At 43.7% G+C, this 26266-nt stretch overlaps 1 protein-coding gene across 1 annotated transcript in view; it reads left to right on the forward strand.

The window, feature by feature from the left end:
• Positions 1 to 26266, forward strand: part of sugct (succinyl-CoA:glutarate-CoA transferase) — a 384844-nt gene that overhangs the window by 86450 nt on the left and 272128 nt on the right. Inside the window, 1 exon segment of the mRNA XM_052022714.1 lies at positions 15876 to 15971. Coding sequence (XP_051878674.1) covers positions 15876 to 15971 — 96 coding nt within the window.

The following is a 26266-nucleotide window of genomic DNA, read 5'->3' on the forward strand; positions in this document are numbered from 1 at the left end:
TATTATTGTCCCTTGTACCGAGGTACAGTGAAAAACTTGTCTGGCAAACCGATCGTACAGGTCAATTCATTACACAGTGCAGTTACATTGAGTTAGGTACAGAGTGCACTGAGTAGTACAGGTAAAAACAATAACAGTACAGAGTAAGTGTCACAGCTACAGAGAAAGTGGCAGTGCAATGAGGTGCAAGGTCACAACAAGGTAGATCGTGAGGTCAGAGTCCATCTCATTGTATAAGGGAACTTTCAATAGTCTTATCACAGTGGGGTAGAAGCTGTCCTTAAGTCTGGTGGTACGTGCCCTCAGGCTCCTGTATCTTCTACCCGATGGAAGAGGAGAGAAGAGAGGATGTCCCGGGTGGGTGGGGTCTTTGATTATGCTGGTTGCTTCACCCAGACAACGAGAGGTAAAAGACAGAGTCCAAGGAGGGGAGGCTGGTGTCCGTGAATGTGCTGGGCTGTGTCCACAACTCTCTGCGGTTTCTTGCGGTCCCGGGCAGAGCAGTTGCTGTACCAAGCCGGGATGCATCCAGATAAGATGTTTTCTATGGGGCATTGGTAAAAGTCAGTGAGTGTCAAAGGGGACAAACCGAATTTCTTTAGCCTCCCTGAGGAAGTAGAGGCGCTGGTGAGCTTTCTTGGCCGTGGCATCTACGTGATTTGACCAGGACAGGCTATTGGTGATGTTCACTCCCAGGAACTTGAAGCTCTCAACCCTCTCGACCTCAGCACTATTGATGTAGACAGGTGCATGTACACCCCCTCTTTTCAGTTGGATATGAGGAGGAATTTCTTCTCTCAGAGTACTGCGAATCACTGGAACACTGAGCACTGTAGAGGCTGAGTCATTGAATGTGTTCAAGGAGGAGACCAATAGATATTTAAATTTACAGACTCACAAGAGGAGGGAGCTGGAAGTGGTGTTCAGACCAAGATTTTGCCAATCATGATCTTGTTGAATTCTGCAGCAGACGAGGAGCAGATTGGTCTAGTCCTGCTCTTGTTTTTTATATTATTTGCATGCAGTAATAGCACAAACGTTAAGGTGATAAACCATAATCGCAGTAATCTTTGCATTTTAAGAGTTGCTTTGAAAATCCTTTATAAGGCTGAAGCGTACCAAGATATCTGGTTTGGAATTCTTTCAACAAACAGTGTATAAGACTAATATTAGGTAATGTTAATTTGTTATTTGAAACCCAGACCTCCTTGTGCTCCTGTTTAACGTTGGGATATAGCTTCAACAGAGTAAATACTCAGCAATTAGCATGCTGCCTTGTATACAGCTATATATTATCCATGTCATTCTGCACAAAACTTGTGCCTGATTGCTGCTACAGTTAATGATTCAGAGCTATGTGCCCAGTGTAGCTATGAGGTAATTCAGTCTGTTGATACAGCAGAAAATTCTTCGCAGAGCTCCTGCATCTTTCAGCAGAGCAGGAGCAGCTCTGAAGAAACCATGTTCACTAATTTAATTCCAACATTCGATTCTTGAATATGTCTGCACTAAGGTGCATATGTGAAAGCATTATTGTGGCTTTAACTCAATATTGTGTTAACTCAACATTATTGTGCCAAATCCTTAAGTGTTAGATATGTCATGCAGTTTGACAAAATGTCTTCTATACCTTTTCTGTTTTGTTGCTGTAAGTGAAGTGTTGATATTCACAATTGTTGAAGCACCATTCTTCATGGACTTGAAAAGAATGGTGCTGAAGACCTGGAACATTATAATACTCATTCTTCATCACAGGAGTCCCCTTTCATTCTAGTTCCCTGCTTAATTTTTCAAAAACATTATATTGTAAGAGTCTGCTTACCTTTTCTGTACACTTAGGTATAATATCAACGTTTAAAGATGGACATAAAAGCTATTTTCTGAGAATTGACCTCAGTCAATTCTCATGGATGGTCTATGATACTTGGTGTATGGGGGATGGCCTTGGAAGATGCATGGGAAAATGTTTTCGTCATGTCAAAGCCACAACTTTGGCAATAGCCATTCTTAATCTTCTTGTAGCACAGTCATTGATGAAGTCAAATCAGCATATGTGAGTCAGAGTTCCTGTATGTGTCTGCTGCTGGTGCAGGAGTCTCCTCCCATTTCCCAAGCAAGTACTGCTAGGTAGCTGCAGGTGCTCCTCGGTATGGGTTAGTAGCTAAAGTGTCAAAGGAGAGTTGATGGGCATGTGAGAGGTAATAAGATGCAGGGCTACAAGGGAATAAGTCGGGGGCATGGGATTGATGGGGTTGCTCTGCTGGGAGCTGGCAAGGATCCAGTGGGTGAAGTGGCCTCTTTCTCTGATGTAATCATTGTGTGTTTTGCAACCAAGATCCTTCCCACAAACAGGGTTTCCAGGTAGAAAATAAAATGATACCAAATGGTCTTGATCATCCAGATATTGATTGGGATTTCATCATGTTTCCCCATCATTGGCAGTGCTCGATTGTTGAAATGACAACAAAATGCTTAAGACTGTTCAAACATGCAGTCATTTTTCTGATCAATTAAAGATTTGCATGCAAGAGGCAAAGGAGGCTTGAGTAATTTAAAAGGCACCCAAGGGACTGTGAAGTCATTGGCAATGCAGGAAGGGGTGACACATGTAGTGAGCTTGTTGGCAGGGTGAGGAGGAGGGAGCAAAGCCAGAGAGAGAGCATGCAAACTCCACATGGACAGCCCCTGAAGTCTGGATTGAAGATGTGTCTCTAGCTGTGAGGTAGCAGCACTAACAGTTGTGCTATTATGTCATATTAAAGATGGAGCAAAGAAGTATATGTACTTCTCCCTGCCAGACTGTTGAGACACAGCTCAGATGGTAGTATTTTTTCATGGTGTGACAAATAAGTTTATAACAAATTAAAAGAATTGGCATCACTTCACAGGTAAACAGCTGGATAAAATTAAACTTTTAGGTTTGGGATTGGAGCATTTTGTTGTCATTTCAACAATTGAGCACTGCCAATGATGGGGAAAACATAATTAAATAATCATACGTCCCAATCAATATCTGGATGATCAAGACCATTTGGTATCATTTTATTTTCTACCTTGGAACCCTGTTTGTGGGAAGGATTTTGGTTGCAAAACACACAATGAATGTTGATGTGTCCATGGTAAACTTTGAAAAATCTGTGGGTTCAACTGCTGGTAATTTAAAACATGTTTAGAAGAAATTAATGCTGAGTGCAGTGATGTACTTCATCACACTGAAGTGAGATGGCTCAGCAGGGATGTAGTCTTGAAAAGGTTTAGGAAGCTACTATTGGAGATAAAAGCTTTGTTGAGGTTAAATGAAAGGCCTGTGATCCTCTCTGGAGGATGCTGAACGGCTTTGTCATCTTGTTTACCTCACATAAAGCCGGAGGTCAAAGGTTGAGGGACAGAGGTTGAGAGGAGCTCCACGGAAGAACTTTTTAGCCCAGAGGACAGTTAGAATCTGGAATGCTCTGCCTGAGGAGATGGTGGAGGCAAGTACTCTCTCAACACTCAAGTCGTATCTAGATGAGCATTTGAATTGCCAATGCACAGAAGGCTACAGACCAACTGCCGATAGATGGGATTATTACAGAGAGGTACTCGGTGGTCAGCATGGACATGTGTTTCTGTGCAGAATGTCAGATATTTTGCGAGCACAGCCATGTTTCTGGGATCCTCTTCTAAATTGTGGAAACCCTTCCGTGTCTATTTCATCAGGTCTTTGTAGTAATACAGAAAAACTGAAGTTACTTGTCGACCCAGGTGCAGCTGAATTAACTATTCAGTTTGAACTTACCAACTCACAGCAACTGGCCAATGACTTGATCCTAAAAGCTTTCTAAAGCTGTGTCTGGAAGCCATGAACTTGCTTCAGTCTTTGGCTGCGCATTCATTTATAATCATGTGTTTTTATGCTGTTCAAAACTCCACATCAGTGATTTTGATTGATGGTTCGGATGAGTCGGTTAAAAAAAGTTTTGCACCACTGAAGAGAATCTAGTCCTATACTTGCAATTTGCTGGAGAAATACAGTGGGTCGAGCAACATCTGTGGTGGGAAAGGAATTGTCGATGGTTTGGGTCGAAACCCTGCATCAGGACTGAGATTGGAGAGGGGAGACGGCCGGTATAGAGAGGAGAGGGGGAGTGGCGAGACAGGGGCCAGAGGTGGTTGGCGGTCTGAGGGGGGGTGAAGAATGATGAACAGATGGATCCAGGTAGGGGAGGGGGAGAGGGTTGGAGTTGGAAACAGGAAGATGGATGATAGGTGGAGGCAGACAAAAAAAGAGGAAGATGAAGCCGGATGGGTGAAGGTGGAGACAGCTGCTGGAGGGTGATAAGTGGGAACACAACGGCTACCAGTACTGGAATTTGGCAAGTGGGAACTATTAGGGGAGAGATGCAGGGCAGCTGGGACCAGATGGAGGAGCGGAATATCGGGTGGGTAAAGTGTATGGATAGTGGTGGATGGAACCAGGAAGGGGAGGGGCATGAAAATGGTGATGGGGGAGGGTTGGATGTATGGGAAGGTGGACAACATGTGAGGACTGGAGGTGGATGGGATGGAGAGAGAGGGGTGGGTGGGAGGAGGAACAGAGGATGGATGGATTACCTGAAGTTGGAAAATTCACAGTAGAAGGGAAGCCATGTTTTCTGAAGAACGAGGACATTTCAAGTGTGCTGGAAAGGAAAAACTGGGAGAACGGGATAGCATTCTTCCAAAACACAGGGTGGGAAGAGGTGTAGTCTAGGTAGCTGTGGGAGTCGGTGATTATGGTAAATGTAAGTGGATAGCTTCCCTTCTACTATGGTTGATGGAACCCCTCTCTTGCATTTGCTCTGTTTCTTGGACGTAGTTTCACCCCACTTCCCTCCAAACAGAATAGAGACAGAGTTCAAGTAGTCCTCACCTTTCACCTTACTAGCCTTCACATCCAGCATATCATCCTTCGTCAGTTCTGCCAGCTGCAGCGAGATCCCACCACGAGCCATGTCTTCTCCTCCTCACCCCTTTCCCCCTTCTGCAGGGAACACACTCCCTGGTCTGCTCATCCCTCCCCACCCACCTCTCTCTCACCCCTGGCACTTTCCCCCGCAACCACAGAAGATGCAACACTTGTTCTTACACCTCCTCCCTCAACACCATCCAGGGACCTGGACAGCCCTTCCAGGTGAGGCAGAGATTCGTGTGCACCTCCTCCAACCTCGTCCACTGCATTCAGTGATCTTGATACGGCTTCCTCCGCATCGGTGCGACCAGTTCACAGAGCACATGCACTCTGTCCATAAAGGCCATCTTGAGCTCTCAGTTGCATGCCATTTCAACTCCCCTTGCCATCCCCACAGCGACCTCTCCCTGTCCTCAGCCTTCTCCACTACCAGGGTGAGGCCCAATGCAAACTGGAGGAACAACACCTCGTATTCCACCTGGGTAGTCTAAAACCCAATGGTATGAACATTGAATTTTCCAATTTCAGGTAACCCTTCCCTCCTGCGTCCAGCCCTCCCCATCTCTCTCCCTCCTTCCAATCCATCTCCTGTCCTCCCATTGTTACGCCCTTCCCCATATTCCCCCTCCATCCACCCTGCCCCCATCACCCATTTTCGTCCCCCTCCTGGTTCCATCCACCTACTGCCCACACACTTTACACACTGGATCCCCCCTCCTCCATCTGGCTCCACCTGCCCTTCACCTCTCCCCTAATGGTTCCCATTATCACCTTCCTTACTTACCAGATTCCAGTACTGGTAGCTGTTGTGTTCCCATTTATCACTCTCCAGCTCATCATCCTTCACCCCTCATCAGTCCACCAATCACCTCTGGCACCTGTCTCACCACTCTCCCTCTCATCTTTATACTGGCCGTCTCTACTCTCCACTCTCAGTCCTGATGCCGGGTTTCGACCTGAAACGTCGACAGTTCCTCCCTCCCCCCCCCCCCCCCCCCCCACAGATGCTGCTCGACCCACTGAGTTCCTCCATCAGATTATTTGTGCTCCAGATTCCTGCACCTGCAGTCTCTTATGTCTCATAGTCCTCTGCCTATTGCAGTTGAAGCTCCAGAGTTAATGCTCAATGGAAAGTTCAGAAACAAGGGGTACCAGCCAAACATAATGGACTCTGCATTTACTTTTTTTTTATTGAACTATGAATCAAGAGGGTAGAAGTTCAAATGATTTGATTTTGAATGCCAGGAGGTGACCTGCTGCTGCTCCTATTTTCTTGTGTTCTTGTTTCTCTAAGGACAAGGTCAGGATAATTGGCTCCAGTGTTGCTGCACAATACTGCATGAATACAGAGTCAGTGGACTGGAGCAAAGCAGAATAAAAGGGAGATATTACTCTAGTCCATTAGGTGGGAAGCTATTGTGCGTTGCCTGTCAACCTAAATTTCCATTCACTTTTGGTGGAGTTCGGAATACCTGGCTAATTTACCAAGCAGGTTGGGTTAAATTCCTGGAGGAGGAAATCTCATAAGCCCAGAACATTGGAGCATTGAAGGTAGGCACTGAGTTCACGGAAGAGAAAAGAAAATCAACAGTTCAATTGGATAGTTCTGAATTGTAATGCACAGTTAATCCACACTTTGTTTGGCCCGGTATAGACGGTACACTGTACTGCAACCTCACTAATGTGATTTCATCAACAACCCAGCATTAATTTTGCTGTCTGTTTCCTTCGTGCATACCCAAGGGGTGCAATTTCATGAGTGCCTTGTACCAGCTGATGCTAATTAAGTCCATGTCTGCAACATTTCAAAGGAGGTGCTTTGAGGAACAGAGAACATTGTAGATAATGGAATCCTCATATCTGATCCACCTCCTCAAATGCCACTTCCCCCTCAGCCCACAATCTCTCTTGATTCAACTGCTGTGGATAGACTGAGCATGCAGCTCCTTTGTACCCTCACCCCCCCACATAACCTTGCTCTTGTGCATTTCTTCATGTAGATAGCTTGCCTGAGCAGCAGGAGAGTGACAGAAGTTCCATGTGACAGTTGCAGTCACTGACATAGATACTGACCTTTCATGTACAACAGAGGCTATTTGAGATGTGAGAACTCCATGTGACATGTCATGGGCAGGGGAAAGGGGAGCCCAGATGCTCTCTCTCCACAAGGTGAGGTTATTCAGGATTTCTCCAGCAGAGGACGTCAGTGGATAGCCTATAGAAGAAGATTGTTAGGTATGGAGACGCACAATGTATTGGCCATATTCTAAAATGCCACAGAGTACAGGAGAACTCCAAGGTCAGTCTTGTACATGGGTTTGTGCAGAGCTTGGATGACATCTTTGACAAATTTGGACACTTTGGCCAACTTCTTTTCTCCCTGGAGTGACGGAGGATGAGGGGGACCTGACAGAGGTATATAAGATGATGAGAGGTATTGATCGGGTAGATAGTCAGAGGCTTTTCCCCAGGGCTGAAATGGTGGCCACAAGAGGAATAAGTTTAAGGTGCTGGGGAATAGGTATAGAGGAGATGTCAGGGGTAAGTTTTTTTACTCAGAGAGTGGTGAGTGCGTGGAATGGGCTGCCGGAAACGGTGGTGGAGGCGGATACGATAGGGTCTTTCAAGAGACTGTTGGATAGGTACATGGAGCTGAGAGAAATAGAGGGCTATGGGTAAGCCTAGTAATTTCTAGGGTAGGGACATGTTCGGCACAGCTTTGTGGGCCGAAGGGCCTGAATTGTGCTGTAGTTTTTCTATGTTTCTATGTTTCTAATACTTGAACGTTCGACCTTCATGTGGTATTTGACTGTCACTGCTTCCTATTTCAAGCAATGGCAGAGATGCAGTGAAAACTGTGATATTGGCCATAACATCTCTGAGTGCTATTGTTCAAAGGGGTGTGCCATGAATATATCTGACAAAAGGTTATTTGAATTGCTGAGGCAATGTATCAGAATGGATGACAAGTGACTTCAGCAAAGGCACATATCTGTTGTTCTTTTTGGGATGACAGATTTGCAATCCCATTACTGTGCTCTGGCAGTGATCTTCCTCTTGCCCGCCAGCCAACCCAGACTTCCTTCACTTATGTGAGTCAATGTGTTCTGAAGCTGGCTTTTTTGGTCCCAAGGCCAGATTCACTGTATGGGACCTTTGTAGGCAGTCCCTCAGGATTATGGTGCCTGTGCATGATTTCTTTTAACATACAATAGCAAAGAACAATGACAAGGAGGCTCAAGATGATTGGAGACCAGTCTCTGCCGCACCGATTTACCACACGCACACAGGCTAAGTCTACACAGACATACTCTGACCACCCACTCTTCATGAACACAGACATGTAATCTTGCTGGAGACACAAGAGGCTGCAGATGCTGAAATCTGGAGCAACAATGTGCTGCATGAGCTGAGCGGGTCGAGCAGCATCTGTGGGAGGGAAGGAATTGCCGACGGTTTGGGTCGAAACGTTGACAGTTTCTTTCCTCCCACAGATGCTGCTCAACCCGCTGAGTTCCTCCAGTAGATTCTTTGTTGCACGTAATCTTGCTTGCTCTATTCCTTGGCACTCCTCCCTCATCTCAACTAACCCTGAATCGTTCTCTCTGACTCCCTACCATCTCTGAGCTGCCTCACCCTCTCTGAACTTCCTCTCTTAATCTTCCCAATCCCTAGGTCCCCTTCCATCTCAGCTCCCCCGCCCCCTTCACTCACCTCCTTCCTGGTTAGTTTATTTCCTCAGTCTTCCCCTTTTCATTCCCGTGCACTCACTGCGCCCCAGTGGCTCTCCTTCCTCTGGTGGCCAGCTGCTCGCTGTCCCAAGTGTGAGGTCCCCACCTCCCACCGACTGCTTATAGCTGGTCCTCTTCAATGGTTACTCCCCAGTCGTCCTCCCACTGCTCCCACCCACTCCTGGTCCACGTAGCTGTGGCACACAAAGCTGGTAGCGGAGCCCAGAACCTCCAGATTCCTCTCAGAAAATCTCAGCGTTCCACGTGCCCTCTGGTGCTGCCTGATGTCGGCAGACTGTGGTTTCCTGCTGGCTCCGAGCATATGATGTCCCAGCAAGTGGGTGGTGTATCCATCCTGGAGGACTGGAGTATCTAGCTCAGCCACTCCCCCTACATTCCCCAGGGCTCCCTTTCCCTCCATCAGTCCTCCTCAGACCTCTCTCCCTCCACTCCCTAGGCACCTCTATCACATTCCCTCCACACTCCCTGAACCTCTCCCACGCTCCTTTCACATTCCTTGGACTGCTCTATCTCTTGCACCCTTTACACTCCTCAGATCTCTCACTGCACTTTCTCTGTAGCTGTGGCACTTTACTCTGTACTGTTATTGTTTTTACCTGTACTACATCAATGCACTCTGTACTAACTCAATGTAACTGCACTGTGTAATGAATTGACCTGTATGATTGGTTTGTAAGACAACCTTTTCACTGTACCTCGGTACAAGTGACAATAATGAACCAATACCAATACCCCAAGCTTCTCTTGCTTGCACTCCCTCTACACTCCCTGGGGTGCCCTCTCCCTTAAACCCTCTGTACTCCATGGACCTCTCTTCCTGTTCTCCCTCTATACTCCCAGGCTTCTCTCCCCCATATTCCCTCTACACTCCTCAAACTTCTCTCTTGCACTCCCTTTACATTCCCCAGGCTTCGCTGCAGGAGAAATAGGGCAAGTAGAATACAGAAGAATATTCTACTTCTACTGTAGAAGAATAGCTGCACATCATTAACCCTTACATTTCCAGTTATCTTTTACACTTCCTCCTTCTTCTTTTCCAACTTCATGTGAAACACTCCACGTCAAGACACCTCCAGAGTTATTCAGGTAGCAGAAAGAATTTTTTTAGCATGATTCAGTGATTCGTTCTAAAATCTTGTGCGTAGCAGCATAATCCTTCTAAGAAGATTATGCTCTTGTGAGCTTGCTTCAGAATGGTAGAAGTCATCAAAAAACTGCTGGGGGGAGCTCAGTGGGTCAAGCAGCATCTGCGGAGGGAAAGGAATTGTTGATGTTCGGGTTGAGACCTTGCATCAGGCAGATAGAAGAAGTCAACTGATCAGAGTATAACCTGAGTCCCAAGTAGCCACACTTTGTCTGATGTGGGGACTGCAGATTGGTGCATGATGAATGAACAATGACGGGCCTTTGAATATCAGACATTAAACATCATCAATTTTTCTTCATGGTGGCAAATCAGTTGGACATTGAGGAATTGATATTCTTTAAAAACTTTAAATCTTTATTTATGCAGCATAGTGGCAGGCCCTTCTGGCCGAACAAGCCCGCGCCGCCCAATTACTCCTATGTTAACCTACTAACCCGCATGTCTTTGGAATGTGGGAGGAAACTGGAGTACCCGGAGGAAACCCACGCAGTAACGGGGAGAACGTACAAACTCCTTACAGAATTGAACCCCGATCGCTGGCGCTGTAATAGCGTTACGCTAACTGCTACGCTACTGTGCCTTCCTTGTGCTTCCTGGATTTTAGTGTGCTTCCCTTGAGGCTATGTGGTGTAATTCATTGGCCATGTATCCCATCAATGAGCTTGTAGTCTTGGTAAACCCTTTGCATTTTGTGTACCTGTTGGAGGAAATAAATCTGGCTCTTCTCGAGCACAAAGTCTCTGTCACTCCCTAATGCAGTGCTGAGTTGTAAACTGAGTTGTTACTTTATTGGAACTGTAGAAATTCACAACGGCAGTGAACTTAACACCCCTAGCCAGGTAGTTCTTGGTCTACTCTGTGGCTGCAGTTTATTTCGGATTCCTGTGCAGGTTTCCCTGGGGAAATAGAGGCTGCAAATCAACACAATCAGCTCTCCTTTCAATCACCAACACACCTGCAAGTAATCTGATCCTTTTAAAAAAAATGCATTTGGGGTTTCCTCCTCCTGCTAAATGTCTGATCGAAGTGTAGAACACATGGCTTAAGTAGTCCACCAAGGGTCAATTTAGCTGCACTTGCATGAGATCGGTATTGCAAGATGAACATCAAAACACTCTGTCCATACTGTGTTCTTCCAGCTTGCACGAACATTGCATGTCTTTCTGACTATGGCTGGTGTGAGTTGCACTAAATTTATGCATGCATACATCACACAGGAAATTCAAACCAAATTGCAGCATTCACACTGAAATAACAGGTGTTAGGATCCCTCTCTCACAGCCTTGATTTAATTACAGATATTTATTAGAGAAGACATGGGACCAGTTCACACCAATGTGTAAACAGTGGTGTAAATGCACAATTACATGTTGATAAAATCATATATTACAGGTCACTCCATCCAGCTAAGCTCATTTGACATTTCCATATTGTATCCTCAGGCTCTGAATGTATTTTCAATCCTAATCAAAGTATGTTTAAATAAAGCCACCAGACGCTAACTAATTTGCCTTCTTTTGAATTCAGAAATATTTCACATGAATGCATGAGTTATTTTTGATCAGTAATTTATAGAAAACTGTGAAAAAGAGATTATCTCTTTCAGAGGAATTTCAACTAAGAATCAGATACTTAACCTCGACAGAACATACTGCTTCTGTCAGATCTATTTTCGTCAATGTGATGTTACTAACGCGTGATTTTTTTTTTGAAAAAGGTTTATTGCCTTTTAAGCTCATTGTATTACCAATAACTGTGCCTCTATTTTTATGAAGACTTGAAAGAAAAATTATTTTTGATTGATTCCAGAACTAGGAAATTATTCTAGTTCCCTCACAGTCAAATTCCCTCTTTCTTCAGAAGAAGGCCATACAGCCCACTGGTCCATGTCAGCTCCCAAAAGAACATCCCATTCCCCCTCTTATTTCTCTACAAGCTAGTTTCTTTCATGCACCCATCAACTTCCCTTTTATTCTTTTACCACTTACCTATACTACGAGGCATTTTACAGCAGCCAGTTAACCTACTGGCACATCTTTGGGATGTGGAAGGAAATTGGGGTGTCTGGCAGAAACTTGCATGGGGGAACTTGCAAATTCCACACAGACAGCACCCAGGTTAGGATTGAACTCGGGTTCCTGGAGCTGTGATAAGATTTCTTTATCAGTCACGTGTACATCGAAATGCACAGTGAAATACATCTTTTGCATAGAGTGTTCTGGGGGCAGCCCGCAAGTGTTGCCACACTTCCGGCACCAACATAGCATGCCCACAACTTCCTAACCCGCACGTCTTTGGAATGTGGGAGGAAACCGGAGCACCCGGAGGAAACCCACGCAGACACGGGGAGAGCGTACAAATGCCTTACAGACAGCGGCTGGAATTGAACCCACGTCGTTGGCGCTGTAATAGCATTACGCTAACTGCTATACTACCGTTGCCTATGGTGAGGCAACAGAACTAATGCTACACCAGCACGCCAGCCCTCCTCCTTAACTGCTGCCTGTGGCATTACTTGCTAACTGTATCTATGTGAATGGGGCTGGAAGGCTGATATAGTACTATGTACAGGCATTCCCCGGGTAACAAACAGGTTCCATTTTTGCAGATGTCCATAAGTCAGAAAATACACAATCACTTGATTTCGGTAACCATACCTCCATAGTATTTTAATGAATGGCATCAAAAACACATAAGACTGATAAGAAAGAACAGTTACTAAAAGTGGAGAGAGAGAGGAAACTGGTTCTGCTGTTCTTGCGAATGAATGTATGTATGTATGTATGTACATCAGGCTTTTGAATTTAATCATATTATGGGAGTTTGTTTGTATGTAGAAGTGTCCATAAGTCAGGTGTTTGTAACCAGGGACATATTTCGGGAATTGTCTGAAAATTTGTGCTTTTCCTTCCTGTCATGCTTGAGAGAAAGATAAGATATTTATCTATCAATCACATGTACATTGAAACACACAGTGAAGTGCGCTTTAAGTGCAGGCTGTGTGCTGTGGAAAACAGAATAGCAGGGAGTCAGCATGCCCAACCACCGAGGGTATTTGTGTATGCAAAGAGCCAGCCTTCACATTACTGTGGTAAAACAGATGCTCCATTTATCTGAATTATGTTCCAAGAAGCTTTTAGAAATACTGATATGCAGGAGTTGTTTGTTTAAACAAGGCATGGGTTTGGTTTGGTTCAACACAGAAAGCAGAAGCTGGGCATTTTCGGAGCTTTTATTTATTCACTTAAAATTTGGTCCCATTGTACTTAATAAAATTGTATTAATCAGCTGACAGAGGTACCAGACAGAAAAGGGGGAGAGAGATGAAGTATTGTTTACTCAGGCCTGCAACAATCAAAGGGAATTCTGCAGCTTTTATTGCTTGTGGCAATGGAGTTTTGCCTTAAAAGTGGGATGTTGTAGGCACATAGGCTGCAGTCATAGAAACATCAGAGCAGAAGTAGACCACTAGACTGTTTGAACATGTTCAGCCATTCAGTATGATCATGGCTGATCATCCAATTCAGTGCCCTGTTCCAGCTTTCTCAAGAAGGTAGCATCCATCACTAAGGATCCTCACCATCTGGGACATGCCCTCTTCTTGTTACGACCATGGGGGAGGAGGTACAGGAGCCTGAAGACCCACACTCAATGACTCAGAAACTGCTTCTTCCCCTCTGCCGTTAGATTTCTGAATGGTCCGTGAACCCATGAACACTACCTCATTATTCCTCTTCTGCACTATTTATTTGTTTTTATATTATTTCTTATCAATTTTTATGTTTTGCACTGTACTGTTATGGCAAAACAACAAATTTCATGACATATATATCAGTGATAATAAACCTGATTCTCATTCTGATATCCCTTGATCCCACTATCCTTAAGAAAAATACTGAACTCCTTATTGAATACATTTAATAATTTGGCTTCAGCTGCATTCTGTGATGGCAGGCACGGTTAGCATAACGCTATTACAGCACCAGTGACCCGGGTTCAATTCCGGCCGCTGTCTGTAAGGAGTTTGTACGTTCTCCCCGTGTCTGCGTGGGTTTCCTCCGGGTGCTCCAGTTTCCTCCAACATTCCAAAGATGTACAGGTTAGGAAGTTGTGGGCATGCTATGTTGGCGTTGGAAGCGTGGTGACACTTGTGGGCTGCCCCCAGCACACTCTACACAAAAGATGCATTTCACTGTGTGTTTCAATGTACATGTGACTGATAAAAATATCTAAAAAGAGAACTCCACAGGTTCACCAATCTCCAGGAAAAGAAATTTCTCAGTCTTAAATGTCTTATCTCTTATCAATAGATTATGACCCTGGTCATGGACTCCCTGCCATTGGAGATGTACTTCTTGCATCTAACCTGTACAGTTTGATTTGAATTTTGTTGGTTTCTAAATTCTAGTGAATATAAGCTAAATCTCTCTCCATAAGGCAGGACAGGCTGCAGTCAGGAGAAGGGGGAAAAAGCTGGGAGAGGGGAACTAGTCACATCCCAAAGGAAGTAGGCAGATAGACCACTGAAACAAGAGCTAAAATGAAGCAGGAGTTGTAGTAAGGGAAGTGAACTAGTCGTTCATGGAGAATTGTTTCTCATTGGGAATTGACTGTTCGAATGGTTTTGAGCACACGGCTGGGCTCAGTTTGTAGCAAGGATAGAGAGAAGAAAGATTCGAGTGTCAGTTGTTACGTAACATTTTTATAACCTCTCAACCACAAAAAAGTCCATTTCATTGCAGAATAAGGATTTTTGTTTTGTTCTTATGACTTCTGCACAACGGGCAGTAATCACATTATCAGCTTATTGTAAACATAGGGTGCAGGGGTAGACTCTTGTCCTATATGCTTTAACCCCTATAGGCCTTTGTAGCTCCAACTATAGAAACCACGAACAGCCAAGAGAACCAACCTATAAATAGTTCATAATTTCTTTCAATAATGCTCCTGGGTGTGTCCCTAGTGCTGCTGAAAGCATGTTCATTTTGTGATCGTGTGAGCGTTTGGTTGAAGTGTCAGTCTCCTGCCTGTAACCCAACCTCCTTGTGGATGTCTGCTGTAGGCATGTGCAGGCACCGTTGCCAATATGCTGTCTAGCCTAATTCACACTGCGAATGTGAACATACATCATGTATACCATTTCAGGGCAGTGGCTGTGCCAAAAAATAGTCGCTCCTGGGCTCAGTTTTCTGCCAGAAGTCCTTTGAAGCTAATGTTTGGTTGGTTTCAGAATGGTGCAGCATTTATCTTCACAGTAGAGTTCAAAGTAATTGGCTATAAAGTTGTCTTTCTGTATTTTTAAGTGAAATTGAGTTTAAAATTACTATTAATAATAGTTTCCTCTCCAAGTGCATCATAGTTAAAATTTGGATGTGAAGTGACATGTTTCCTTTTCCTAAGTCTCCTGATCATCTTCAAAAATTTAAAGTAAAAGGATTGGGAGAGAAAGTGACCGGAGGGATTGGGTGGATTAACTTATAGCCATACCCATACAGAGCCTCTTTAAACTGTCCAACCTAGTCTCAGACACAGGAACATTTTAAGGTTTAGTGTGTTAAATAACTGCTGAGAGCACTAACTACTGATTACTGAGGGCAACAAACAGTCTGCTGGAGGAACTCAGCAGTCGAGCAGCATCTGTGGGAGGAAAGGAATTGTCGACATGTCGGGTCAAAATATGCCAGGAGCCAGACACTCAGGGTTTCTGAACAATCAGATGCTGGATCATTGAAATTTCAACGCACCTGTTTTTTTTTCTTGGGAGTATTTATGAATATGGCTTGAACATTGGTCCGTGGCAAAGAATTTGAAATTTAACCATCATATGTTTAAAAATAATTATAACCTCTTCAATATTCTCTGATTATTTAAGCACTCTTACTATTCAATTGCAAACAAAATGAGATAATTTACCCTACAATAACATTATTACAATTATTTTCATATTGAAAGTGACAATTTAATTAATGATTGGAAAATAAATTTAAATGATGTGTTTAGAATTTTTTAAATATCCTTTAATTTTGGCAATCCTTGTTTTAACCAGGTTGCTTGCCTCACCCATGTGGCTGCAAATTATCTCAGTGGTGGTAAAGGAGCTAAGCGATGGGGCACAGCACATGAGAGCATTGTTCCTTACCAGGTATGTAACTCCCAGCGCGAAAGCAGTCATTTCTTTAAAGTAGTTATTGTGAAAAAATTAATCTTAAACTTTTTGACAATCAACTTTAAGATGAGATAAGATTTCTTTATTAGTCACATGTACATCGAAACACACAGTGAAATGCAACTTTTGCGTAGAGTGTTCTGGGGGCAGCCCACAACTTCCAGCACCAACATAGCACGCCCACAACTTCCTAACCCGTACATCTTTGGAATGTGGGAGGAAACCAGAGCACCCGGAGGAAACCCACGCAGAACGTACAAACTCCTTACAGTCAGCGGCCGGAATTGAACCCTGGTCACTGGTGCTGTACTAGTGTCATGCTAACCCCTACACCACCGTGCCTGCCATTGTCTATACTTTTAAAGTTGGTGGCTGTTCCGCTTTAGAAAACATGAGGGACTGCTAATAGTTAAAGGTGGCAAATAGTATTTGAGAGCAAAATTGGGCTTCTTAACTTATGGGCTCTATGAGTGTCCTTGAGAAACTAAAGAGAATTCCATGGCATGTGCCTATAATTCTGCCATAGTAGGCTGGATATTGCTGTTATGGAGTTCTGTGCTTTAGTCCATGGTCTCTCTCAACCTAATACGGTTGTGCATGTGTTAAGCAGCTTGAAGGTTGCTCTCAGAACCACTAGGACCAACTATTAACACACTAATTATGGATTTATTTCTTCTGGCTGTTGCTACACTTCGAAAAGCTTTTGGGGTTTTCTATAATTTCAAAGTGGTGTAGTGGATGCTGATTTTTTTTTACTGATTCAAAGCTTCTGGGCAAATCAAATGCACCACAGACATGGTGCATTAGTAGACATTCCTCTTGTAATCAAGCACGTGTGGGAGAATGAACAGAAGTCATAGAGAGCAGGACAAGCTTCTAAAAGGAAGAGGAGGTAGAAGAGGCAAGGGTGCTGTGACCTAGACACTTCTTATCTACTTGAGCTGTCAGAGAATAGCTAACTCGAGTGTGATACTGCTACCTCAACCAAGTGCCCCATTAATAAACAATCTCATACCTTCTCTTTATTGCTAACCGTTATCTAGTTCACAACTACATAAATAAAATCCAGCACAAAATAAAGCTGCCTTTGAACACTGTGCCTTAGGAAGGTAAAGTGATATGTGCAGTACTGGCACTAAACTTTCAAACTAAATATCTAGAATGAAGCATGCCATATTGTGAACAATGTTGAACTAATCACCCATTGTAATCCACAAGTTCCTATCTTCTCTGTGCCTTTGCTTAAATCATCCCCTGCAGTGCTACTGCAGTAGTTACAGCATGGTTGGCAGATAGCTGCAGACTTTAAGTGGAAGAGACTCACCACTGTGCCAGCTTAGTAAAAGGACAGCAGTTAAGGCTGGTTATTTGACCAGCAACAGCAAAAGCACCAGCAGAGTGGTGAGAATGGGATGATGAATTCTGTCAACCTGAGACAGGACAATAAGTTTATTCTCCCACGAAACTGCTGGTGCCCCAGAACTTCTCATAATCTGTTGGAAAACAACTTGCTGGTCTGGTGCAACACCAACAAGCCCCTTTGGACACTTATATCCAGCAAGCTGTCTTTGGATGAAAACAGTCAGGGATTCTGTGAATTAAGTCTGAATTTCCATTGCAGCACTCTGTATTTTGATGGTTGCAAACTGACACATTGGCCATCAGACATTGCGTTATAGTCGGTTTCTCAAGTGTACTGATTGATTTGTCCACTACTTGCATGCTGGAAGTACCACTACTCATTATAGGAAGGATGTGGAAGCATTGGAAAGGGTGCAGAGATTTACCAGGATGCTGCCTGGTTTAGAGAGTATGCAATATGAGGAGAGACTAAGGGAGCTAGGGCTTTACTCTAGAGAAGGAGGATGAGAGGAGACATGATAGAGGTGTACAAAATATTAAGAGGAATAGATAGAGTGGACAGCCAGCGCCTCTTTCCCAGGTCACCAATGCTCAATACAAGAGGGCATGGGTTTAAAGTAATGGGTGGGAAGTTCAAGGGAGATATCAGATAGAGGTTTTTTACCCAGAGAGTGATTGGGGCATGGAATGTGCTGCCTGGGGCAGTGGTGGAGGCAGGTACATTGGTCAAATTCAAGAGATTGCCAGATAAGCATATGGAGGAATTTAAAATAGAGGGATATGTGGGAGGAAGGGGTTAGATAATCTTAGGCGAGGTTTAAAGGTCAGCACAACATTGTGGGCCGAAGGGCCTGTATTGTGCTGTACTGTTCTATGATTCTATGAAATGATGATGATGTCAAAGCTCCAGGCAAAGCCCAACAAGGTTTGTACAGGCCTCCTTCTTGTATCCCAATGTATGCACTTATAAACCTCTTTTTTATTTTCTGGCATATCAGTGTCCTCTTCTCTGTAATGTACAGCAGAATTCTTGTACAATATTCTTTTCTGCTCAGGCTGCAGAGTATGCACCCAGTGTCTCACCATATGAGCTTGTACCTCTTTAGCAAGGGTCTGATTAGGTATAATATTATACTACAGCCCAGGCCTGTCAATTGTGGTTGATATGGCTGAGCCCGAATATATAAATTTTCCGAATCCGAGTTAGGCCGCACCCAGAGTATTGCATTCAGTTCTGGTCATCCCATTATCGGAAGGATGTGGAGGCTTTAGAGAGGGTGCAGAAGAGGTTTACCAGGATGCTGCCTGGATTAGAGGACATGTGCTATAAGGAGAGGTTGGATGAATTTGGGTTGTTTTCTCTGGAGCGGATGCTGAGGGGAGACCTTATAGAGGTTTATGAAATTATGAAAGGCATAGATAGAATACACATCTGGCATCTTTTTTCCAGGATCGAAATGTCTAATACTAGCAGGCATGCATTTAAGGCGAGAGGGGCAAAATTCAAAGGAGATGCGTGGGGCAAGGCTTTTTACACAGAGAGTGGAGGGTGCCTGGAATGTGCTGCCAGGGGTGGTGTTGGAGGCAGGCATTTAATAAGTAGGCAGCACAAAAAAAATAAAAGTAAATATGATCAGAGTACAGAAAATGTTGAAATTATGAATTTAAAATGATTATTTATGATAATTCATTTCACCCTGTATTGAATATAATATCTAACTGTGCATGATGGATGTGATTGGGAACTGAATGTCAAGGGGTATACAGTATATAGGAAGGATAGGAGGGTAGGCAGAGGGGGAGGTGTGGCCATGATGGTTAGTAGCGATATAAAATCAATAGAAAGGAAGGACATTGGGTCAGAGGAGGTGGAATCCTTATGGGTGGAGCTGAGAAATAGCAAGGGTAAAAGAACAATAATAGCAGTCATATATAGGCCCCCGAACAGCAGTCAGGAAGTGGACCATAAGTTGCAGATTGAGATAGAAAAAGCATGTCAGAGTGACAATGTGAAGATAATTATGGGGGATTTTAACATGAAGGTGGACTGGGAAATGCAGCAAGGCGGTAGTACTCAGGAGAGTGAGTTTGTGGAATGTCTAAGGGATGTTTTTCTGGAGCAACTTATTGAGGAGCCCACCAGGGGATCGGCTGTTTTGGATTGGGTGCTGTGTAGTGAACCCGAGGTGATTAGGGAACTAAAGGTAAAGGAACCACTGGGAACAAGTGATCACAATATGATAGAGTTTAGTTTCAAGTTTGAGAAGGAGAAGCTGATAACTGGTGTATCGATATTTCAGTGGAATAAGGGAAATTACAAAGGTATGAGAGATGAGTTGGCCCAAATTGATTGGAGGAGTAAGTTAGCTGGAGGGACGGCAGAGGAAAAATGGAAGAAATTTCTACAGGAAATAAGGACAATGCAGGACAGATATATTCCAAGAAAAAAGAAGGTTTTGAATGGAAAAAAGGCACAGATGTGGATAACGAGGGAGGTGAAGGATAAAATAAAAGCAAAAGGGGCGGCGTACAAAGTAGCAAAAATTAGTGGGAAAACAGAAGATTGGAACGATTTTAAAAATCTGCAGAGAGAAACTAAGAAGGTCATTAGGAAAGCAAAGATGAGTTACGAAAGGAAGCTGGCGGACAACATTCGGAAGGATTCTAAGAGTTTTTTTAAATACATAAGGAATAAAAGAGAGACACGGGTTGACATAGGACCAATTGATAACGGTGCAGGAGGTATTATAATGGATGATAGTGAGATGGCAAGGGAATTGAATGAATATTTTGCATCGGTCTTCACCGTGGAGGACATAAGCAATGTGCCCATTAGTCAGGAGTCTCACGAATTGGAGCTGAGTTCAATTGAGATTAATAGGGAGAAGGTGCTTGGAAAACTAAAGGGGCTTAAGGCTGATAAGTCTCCCGGACCGGATGAGGTGCATCCCCGGGTTCTGAAGGAGGTGGCTGTGGAGATAGCGGAGGCGTTGGCGATTATTTTTCAGGAATCGATAGATTCTGGCATGGTTCCGGAGGACTGGAGGGTAGCGAATGTAGTTCCGTTATATAAGAAAGGTGGGAGGCAGCACAAAGGCAATTACAGACCTATTAGTCTGACGTCAGTGGTGGGAAAATTATTGGAGTCTATCCTCAAGGAGGAGGTTACCGAATACCTAGAGGCGCAAGGCAAGATAGGACCTAGTCAACATGGTTTTGTGAAGGGGAGGTCCTGTCTGACCAACCTATTGGAGTTTTTTGAAGAAATCACAGGTAGGGTGGATAAGGGAGAGGCGGTAGATGTTGTGTATTTAGACTTTCAAAAGGCCTTTGATAAGGTGCCTCACAAGAGACTGATTAATAAGATGAGAGGTCATGGAATTATGGGCAGGGTAGCAAAATGGGTGGAGAATTGGCTGGTTGGCAGGAAGCAAAGGGTGGAAATAAAAGGATCTCGTTCTGGTTGGTTACCGGTTACTAGTGGTGTGCCGCAAGGGTCGGTGTTGGGGCCTCTCCTTTTTACCTTGTACATCAATGATTTGGATGATGGAATAAATGGTTGTGTGGCTAAGTTTGCGGATGACACCAAGATAAGTGGAGGAGTAGGGAGCATAGAGGAAATAGAAAGAATGCAGAGGGACCTAGACAGTTTAGGAGAATGGGCAAGAAAATGGCAGATGAGATTCAATGTTGAGAAATGTGCAGTTGTACACTTTGGAAGTAGAAATAAGCGGGTAGATTATTATCTAGAAGGAGAGAAGATTGATAGTGCGGTAGTACAAAGGGACTTGGGGGTACTTATACAAGATACCTTAAAAGTTAACCACCAGGTTGGATCGGTGGTTAAGAAAGCGAATGCTATGTTGGCATTCATCTCGAGAGGTATAGTGTATAAAAGTAAGGAAGTGTTGATGAGGCTCTACGGGGCGCTAGTGAGGCCTCATTTGGAATACTGTGCGCAGTTTTGGGCCCCGCATCTTAGGAAGGATGTGCTGACGTTGGAGAGGGTTCAGAGGAGATTTACGAGAATGATTCCAGGAATGAAAGGGCTTAAGTACGATGAGCGTTTGTCGGCTCTTGGACTGTACTCGCTGGAGTACAGAAGGATGAGAGGGGACCTCGTAGCGACATTTAAAATGTTGACAGGTAAGGATAGAGTAGATGTGGCTAGGCTGTTTCCCTTGGTGGGCGTGTCCAGGACCAGAGGGCACAATCTTAGAATTAGAGGGTACAGTTTCAAGACAGAGATGAGGAGAAGTTTCTTTACCCAGAGGGTGGTGAAATTGTGGAACTCCTTGCCACGCACAGCAGTGGAGGCCAGATCAGTGGGGGTGTTCAAGGAGGAGATAGACAGATATCTAAATAGTCAGGGTATCAAGGGATATGGGGATAAGGCTGGCAAATGGGATTAGAATAGTTTTTTTTTTCTCTCTCTTTTTTTCCCACCCCATTTCTTTTTCCCTTTTCCTTGGAGCAGACTCGATGGGCCGAATGGCCTGCTTCTGCTCCCTTATCTTGTGATCTTGTGATCTTGTGATTATAGTTAAAACAGAGCAAAATGAATTAATAGCATAAAAAATCATAAATGGGTATGATCTAACTGCCGTTTGGAAAATAGCTGGGAACTAAATATTCCAGGGTATTTGACATTTAGGACCGTAAGGTAAGAAGGAAAAGAAGGTGAGATAGTGCTGTTAACGTCAAAAGTTAGAAAAGAACTTGTCTCAGCTGAACAGGGTAAAGAATTGGAATTAGTTTGGGTGGAAGCAATAAGCAGGACTATTCATGAACCATTGATGGGACTTGCTAATTATGACATATAGCATGGTATTAATAAGGAAATTAGAGATGCTTGTGACAGGGTCATCCAGTAATCATGGAGGACTTTAATCTGCATTTATATTGGTCAATGATAACGGTTAGTGATAACGGTGTAGAGGATAAGCACTGGGAATGTATTCGAGATGGATTTCTAGATGAGTATGTTCAGGCACCAACCAGGGGACAGCTATTTAAACTGCAGTGTTGTGTTGTGTTGTGAGAAGGCATTAATTAATAACTTTGTTGTAAAGTGGCCTCTAGGAAAGAGAGATCATAATATGTTGGAGTTTCATGTTAAGTTCAAAAGCGCTGTGTTTGAATCTGAAACCAGGGTTTGCAATCAGAACAAAGATTACTGTGAAGAGATGAGTGTAGATGCCAGTTTTTCACAAATTGTATCAATGATTTGGCTGAGGAGACCAGATATAACTTATCTAAGTTTGCTGATGACATGAAACTAAGCTGAAATGCTTCGAGGGAAGAGAATGAAGGTCACTTCAAAGAGATACAGGCAAGTGAGTGGGTAACAACGTGGCAGATGGTGTCTAATGTGGGAAAATATGCAGTCATCCACAGGCAGAAGAATCAGAAATGCCGAATACAGTAAAACTCCGATAATCCACTATCCGATTGTTTGAAAATTTCAGTGCTGCTTCATCTTCTTCTCCTGGTGTTATTTCCCACACTCCCTTTAAATTCACTGCTTATTTAAAATCTGACCAGAACCCTGTACCCACGCTCCTTTTAAATTCTCTGGGGCTCTGTTTCCAACTCTACCTTTAAAGTTACTGGCTTTGTCTCACGCGCGTTCTTTAAACTCACATTTTTTTGCTGAAAAGTTGATTATTGTATTGAGGAACACCTGGAAAAAAAAGATGAATTAAACATATGTTATGGTACTAATATGAATAACACCCATTACTCCAAAAACTCGGCCAGACTGCCTCCTCCAGAGTTCTGACTGTGCCAGATTATTGGAGTTGAATGTATTTTTTAAGTGGTGAGAGTTTGGGAAATGTTGATGTTCAATGGGACCTTTGTGCACGAGTCACTGCAAGCACTGAGGAAGGCAAATTTGATTACAAGTGTGAAGAGATTATCTAGAACCTTGGTGAGACCATGCCTGGAGCAGTGTAGACAGTTTTGGTCTCCTTACCTGAAAAAGGAGATACTTGTTACAGAGGGAGTGCAGGGAAGATTCAACAGAGTGCTTCCAGATAGCAGGTCTCTTATATGAAGAGAAAATAATTTGGCTAGTCCACTATTTATTAGAGCTTGGAGGAATAAGAGGTAATCTCATTGAAGCCTACAAAATTCTTCAAGTGCTCGACAGGTTAGACACAGGAAGGACATTTTCCCTTTCTGAGGCATCTAGAACTGAGTCGCAGCCTCAAGATGAGGTAGGCCATGTCGGATTGGAATGGGGAGAATTATCTTCGGTGCTGCCTGTGTGGAGTTTGCATGTTCTCCCTGTGACTGCATAGGTTAACACCTGGTGCTGAGGTTTCCACCCAAAGATATACTGGTCGGTAGGTTAATTGGCTACTTGTTCAGCTGGATAGCAGGAGAATCAAGGGGAGTTGATGTGCAAGTGAGAGTGAATAGGTTATTGGGAAATAAGTTGGGGGGGGTGCGGGAACTGGATTAATGGAATTGCTTCAAGATCCAGCATAAACTTGATGGGCGAATGGCCTCCTTTGCTGTCACAAGGAAATGCAATCTGTGAATCTTTGGAATTTTTTACTTTGAACGCTATGGCAGCTCAGTCATGGATTGCATTCAAAACAGTAGGTTCCTGGATTTAGAGAAGTCAGGCGATATGGGGATAAGGTTGGAAAGCGTTAGATCGAAGGTCAGCCTTGACTTTGTTGAATGGCGGAGCAGGCTCGAGGGCATGAATGGTCTGATCTTGCTCCTGTTTCGGTTCAAACCTGACCCAATTAGTTCATGAGCATATACACCTGACCCAATCCAATTGGTTCACAGGCATTACAGACAGGGCAATCCTAGTGGTTCATGAGCATGTGCACCTGACCCACGTGGTTCGTGAATACATACACCTAACCTGATCCAAAGCCAGCTTGCATAGTTGGCTCCCATTGGGCTTGTGTAAAGTAGAAAGGCTCTACTTCATGGTATTATGTAGGATATATGCAGCTTCATCCTCTTGAGTTCATGACTCTGAGTGCAAAGTCCAGTTATGCCATGGATTTGTCTTCACTGTCAACTTCTTCATCCACTCTCGGGCCAACTAAAAATTCTTGGGTATTGGAAAGGACAAGAAAATACTGAAAAGTTTGTGGTGTTAAAAATAAGGCATAAATACTGAACATCTTGCAGTTTATAAATCAGCAAAGATGAGGCAGGAGAGGTAAGTTAGAATGTGAGGAAGAGGGTTAGGTATGTAGATGGCATCAGTTTTAATGGATTCTGTCCTACAGTCAGCCACAGCCTCGACAATGGCTTTTCCAATGATGGCAAGGTCTACTTCCTCAGGAAGCTAACGGAATTTGGCATGTCCCCATTGACCCTCACCAACTTTTATTGATGCACCATAGAAAGCATCCTATCTGGGTGCATCACGGATTGGTATGGCAAATGCTCTGCCTGGGACCGCAAGAAACTGAAGAGAGTCATGGACACAGCTCAGCATATCACAGAAACTAGCCTCCCCTCCATGGACTCTGTCTACACCTCTCGCTACCTCGGTAAACCAGCCAGTATAATCGAAGACCCAACCCACCCCGAACATTCTCTCTTCTCTCCTCTTCCCTTGGGAAGAAGATACAAAAGCCTGAAAGCATGTACCACTAAGCTCAAGAACAGCTTCTATCCCGCTGTTATAAGACTATTGAACGGTTGCCCAGTACAATAAGATGGACTCTTGACCTCACAATCTACCTCGTCATGGCCCTTGCACCTTATTGTCTACCTGCACTGCACTTTCTCTGTATCTGTAACATTTTATTCTGCATTCTGTTAATTGTTTTTACCCTGTACTACCTCAATGCACTGTGTAATGAATTGATCTATATGAACAGTATGCAAGACAAGTTTTTCACTGTGCCTTGGTACATGTGACAATAATAAACCAATTCCAATTCCAATTTTCAAGGATTTTATTCTCCAAGGGATTTGAAAATTACAGTCCCCTCTAAGTTCCTGCTGCCTTGGACTTTGTGCCATCCTCTCTTGCAAGATGGGGAAACACATGAGTGAGTGTCATGCAGTGGGCTAAGACTTCCAACCTGCCATTTGCTGGCTTCCTACCTGAGAGTAAAGACTATAATACAACCTTTCCGGTGAGACCCCAGCTACTGTGCAGACTTTCCTTCTGCACAATGCTGGTCTCATTGGCTTGCACAGGATGCCATATATGGACACCTATGCATCCTCAGCATGGCAGTCTGAAAACCACATCCCAGTTGGAGCACAATAGAAAGCTGCCGAAAAGGTAAAATCTGCAGATGCTGGAATTCAGAAATAATAGCAGACATTCTCAGAAGGTGAGGCAGCATCTGTGGAGAGGGAACCAGAATTAACGTTTCAGGTTGATGATCCATCACCAGGACATTGCTGACATTAATGCAAAATTAGCTGACTATAGAATACAAATATTTGGCACAAGGACAAAGGGTAGAATAAAACTGAGTGAAGTGTTGAACAACAACTCAGAGGCCTTTTATCACAGGCAGTATATAACTGCAAAACCAGAACTAATTGTAGGGATAAACAATGCTAGCTTGATATACATCATATATTAGCCAATCCATAACTAAATGATAATAAGCTACTTTTGTTTCAATTTAGCTTTAAAGAATTTAGTTTTGTGGAATAATTTTATTCAGACAAATTAAAACATTGGATTAATGACCTAAGGGCCTAGAGATTCAGCTCCCAGTAGTGCATCAAGGGACTTACTGAGCAAGCAAATGGTGAGCCAGGGGGGTCACCATTTCATGATGAATTTTACCATCTTCTGACCTGGAGCAAAGGTTCAGGGTCAATGAACAAAATAGGTTTGCTGAAATCATGGAATAATAGAAACATTTTAGTCCATGACATACATCACATTCATAGCAGTATCA

Source organism: Pristis pectinata, chromosome 9, assembly GCF_009764475.1.
Source record: "Pristis pectinata isolate sPriPec2 chromosome 9, sPriPec2.1.pri, whole genome shotgun sequence".
NCBI classification, from domain to species: domain Eukaryota; kingdom Metazoa; phylum Chordata; class Chondrichthyes; order Rhinopristiformes; family Pristidae; genus Pristis; species Pristis pectinata.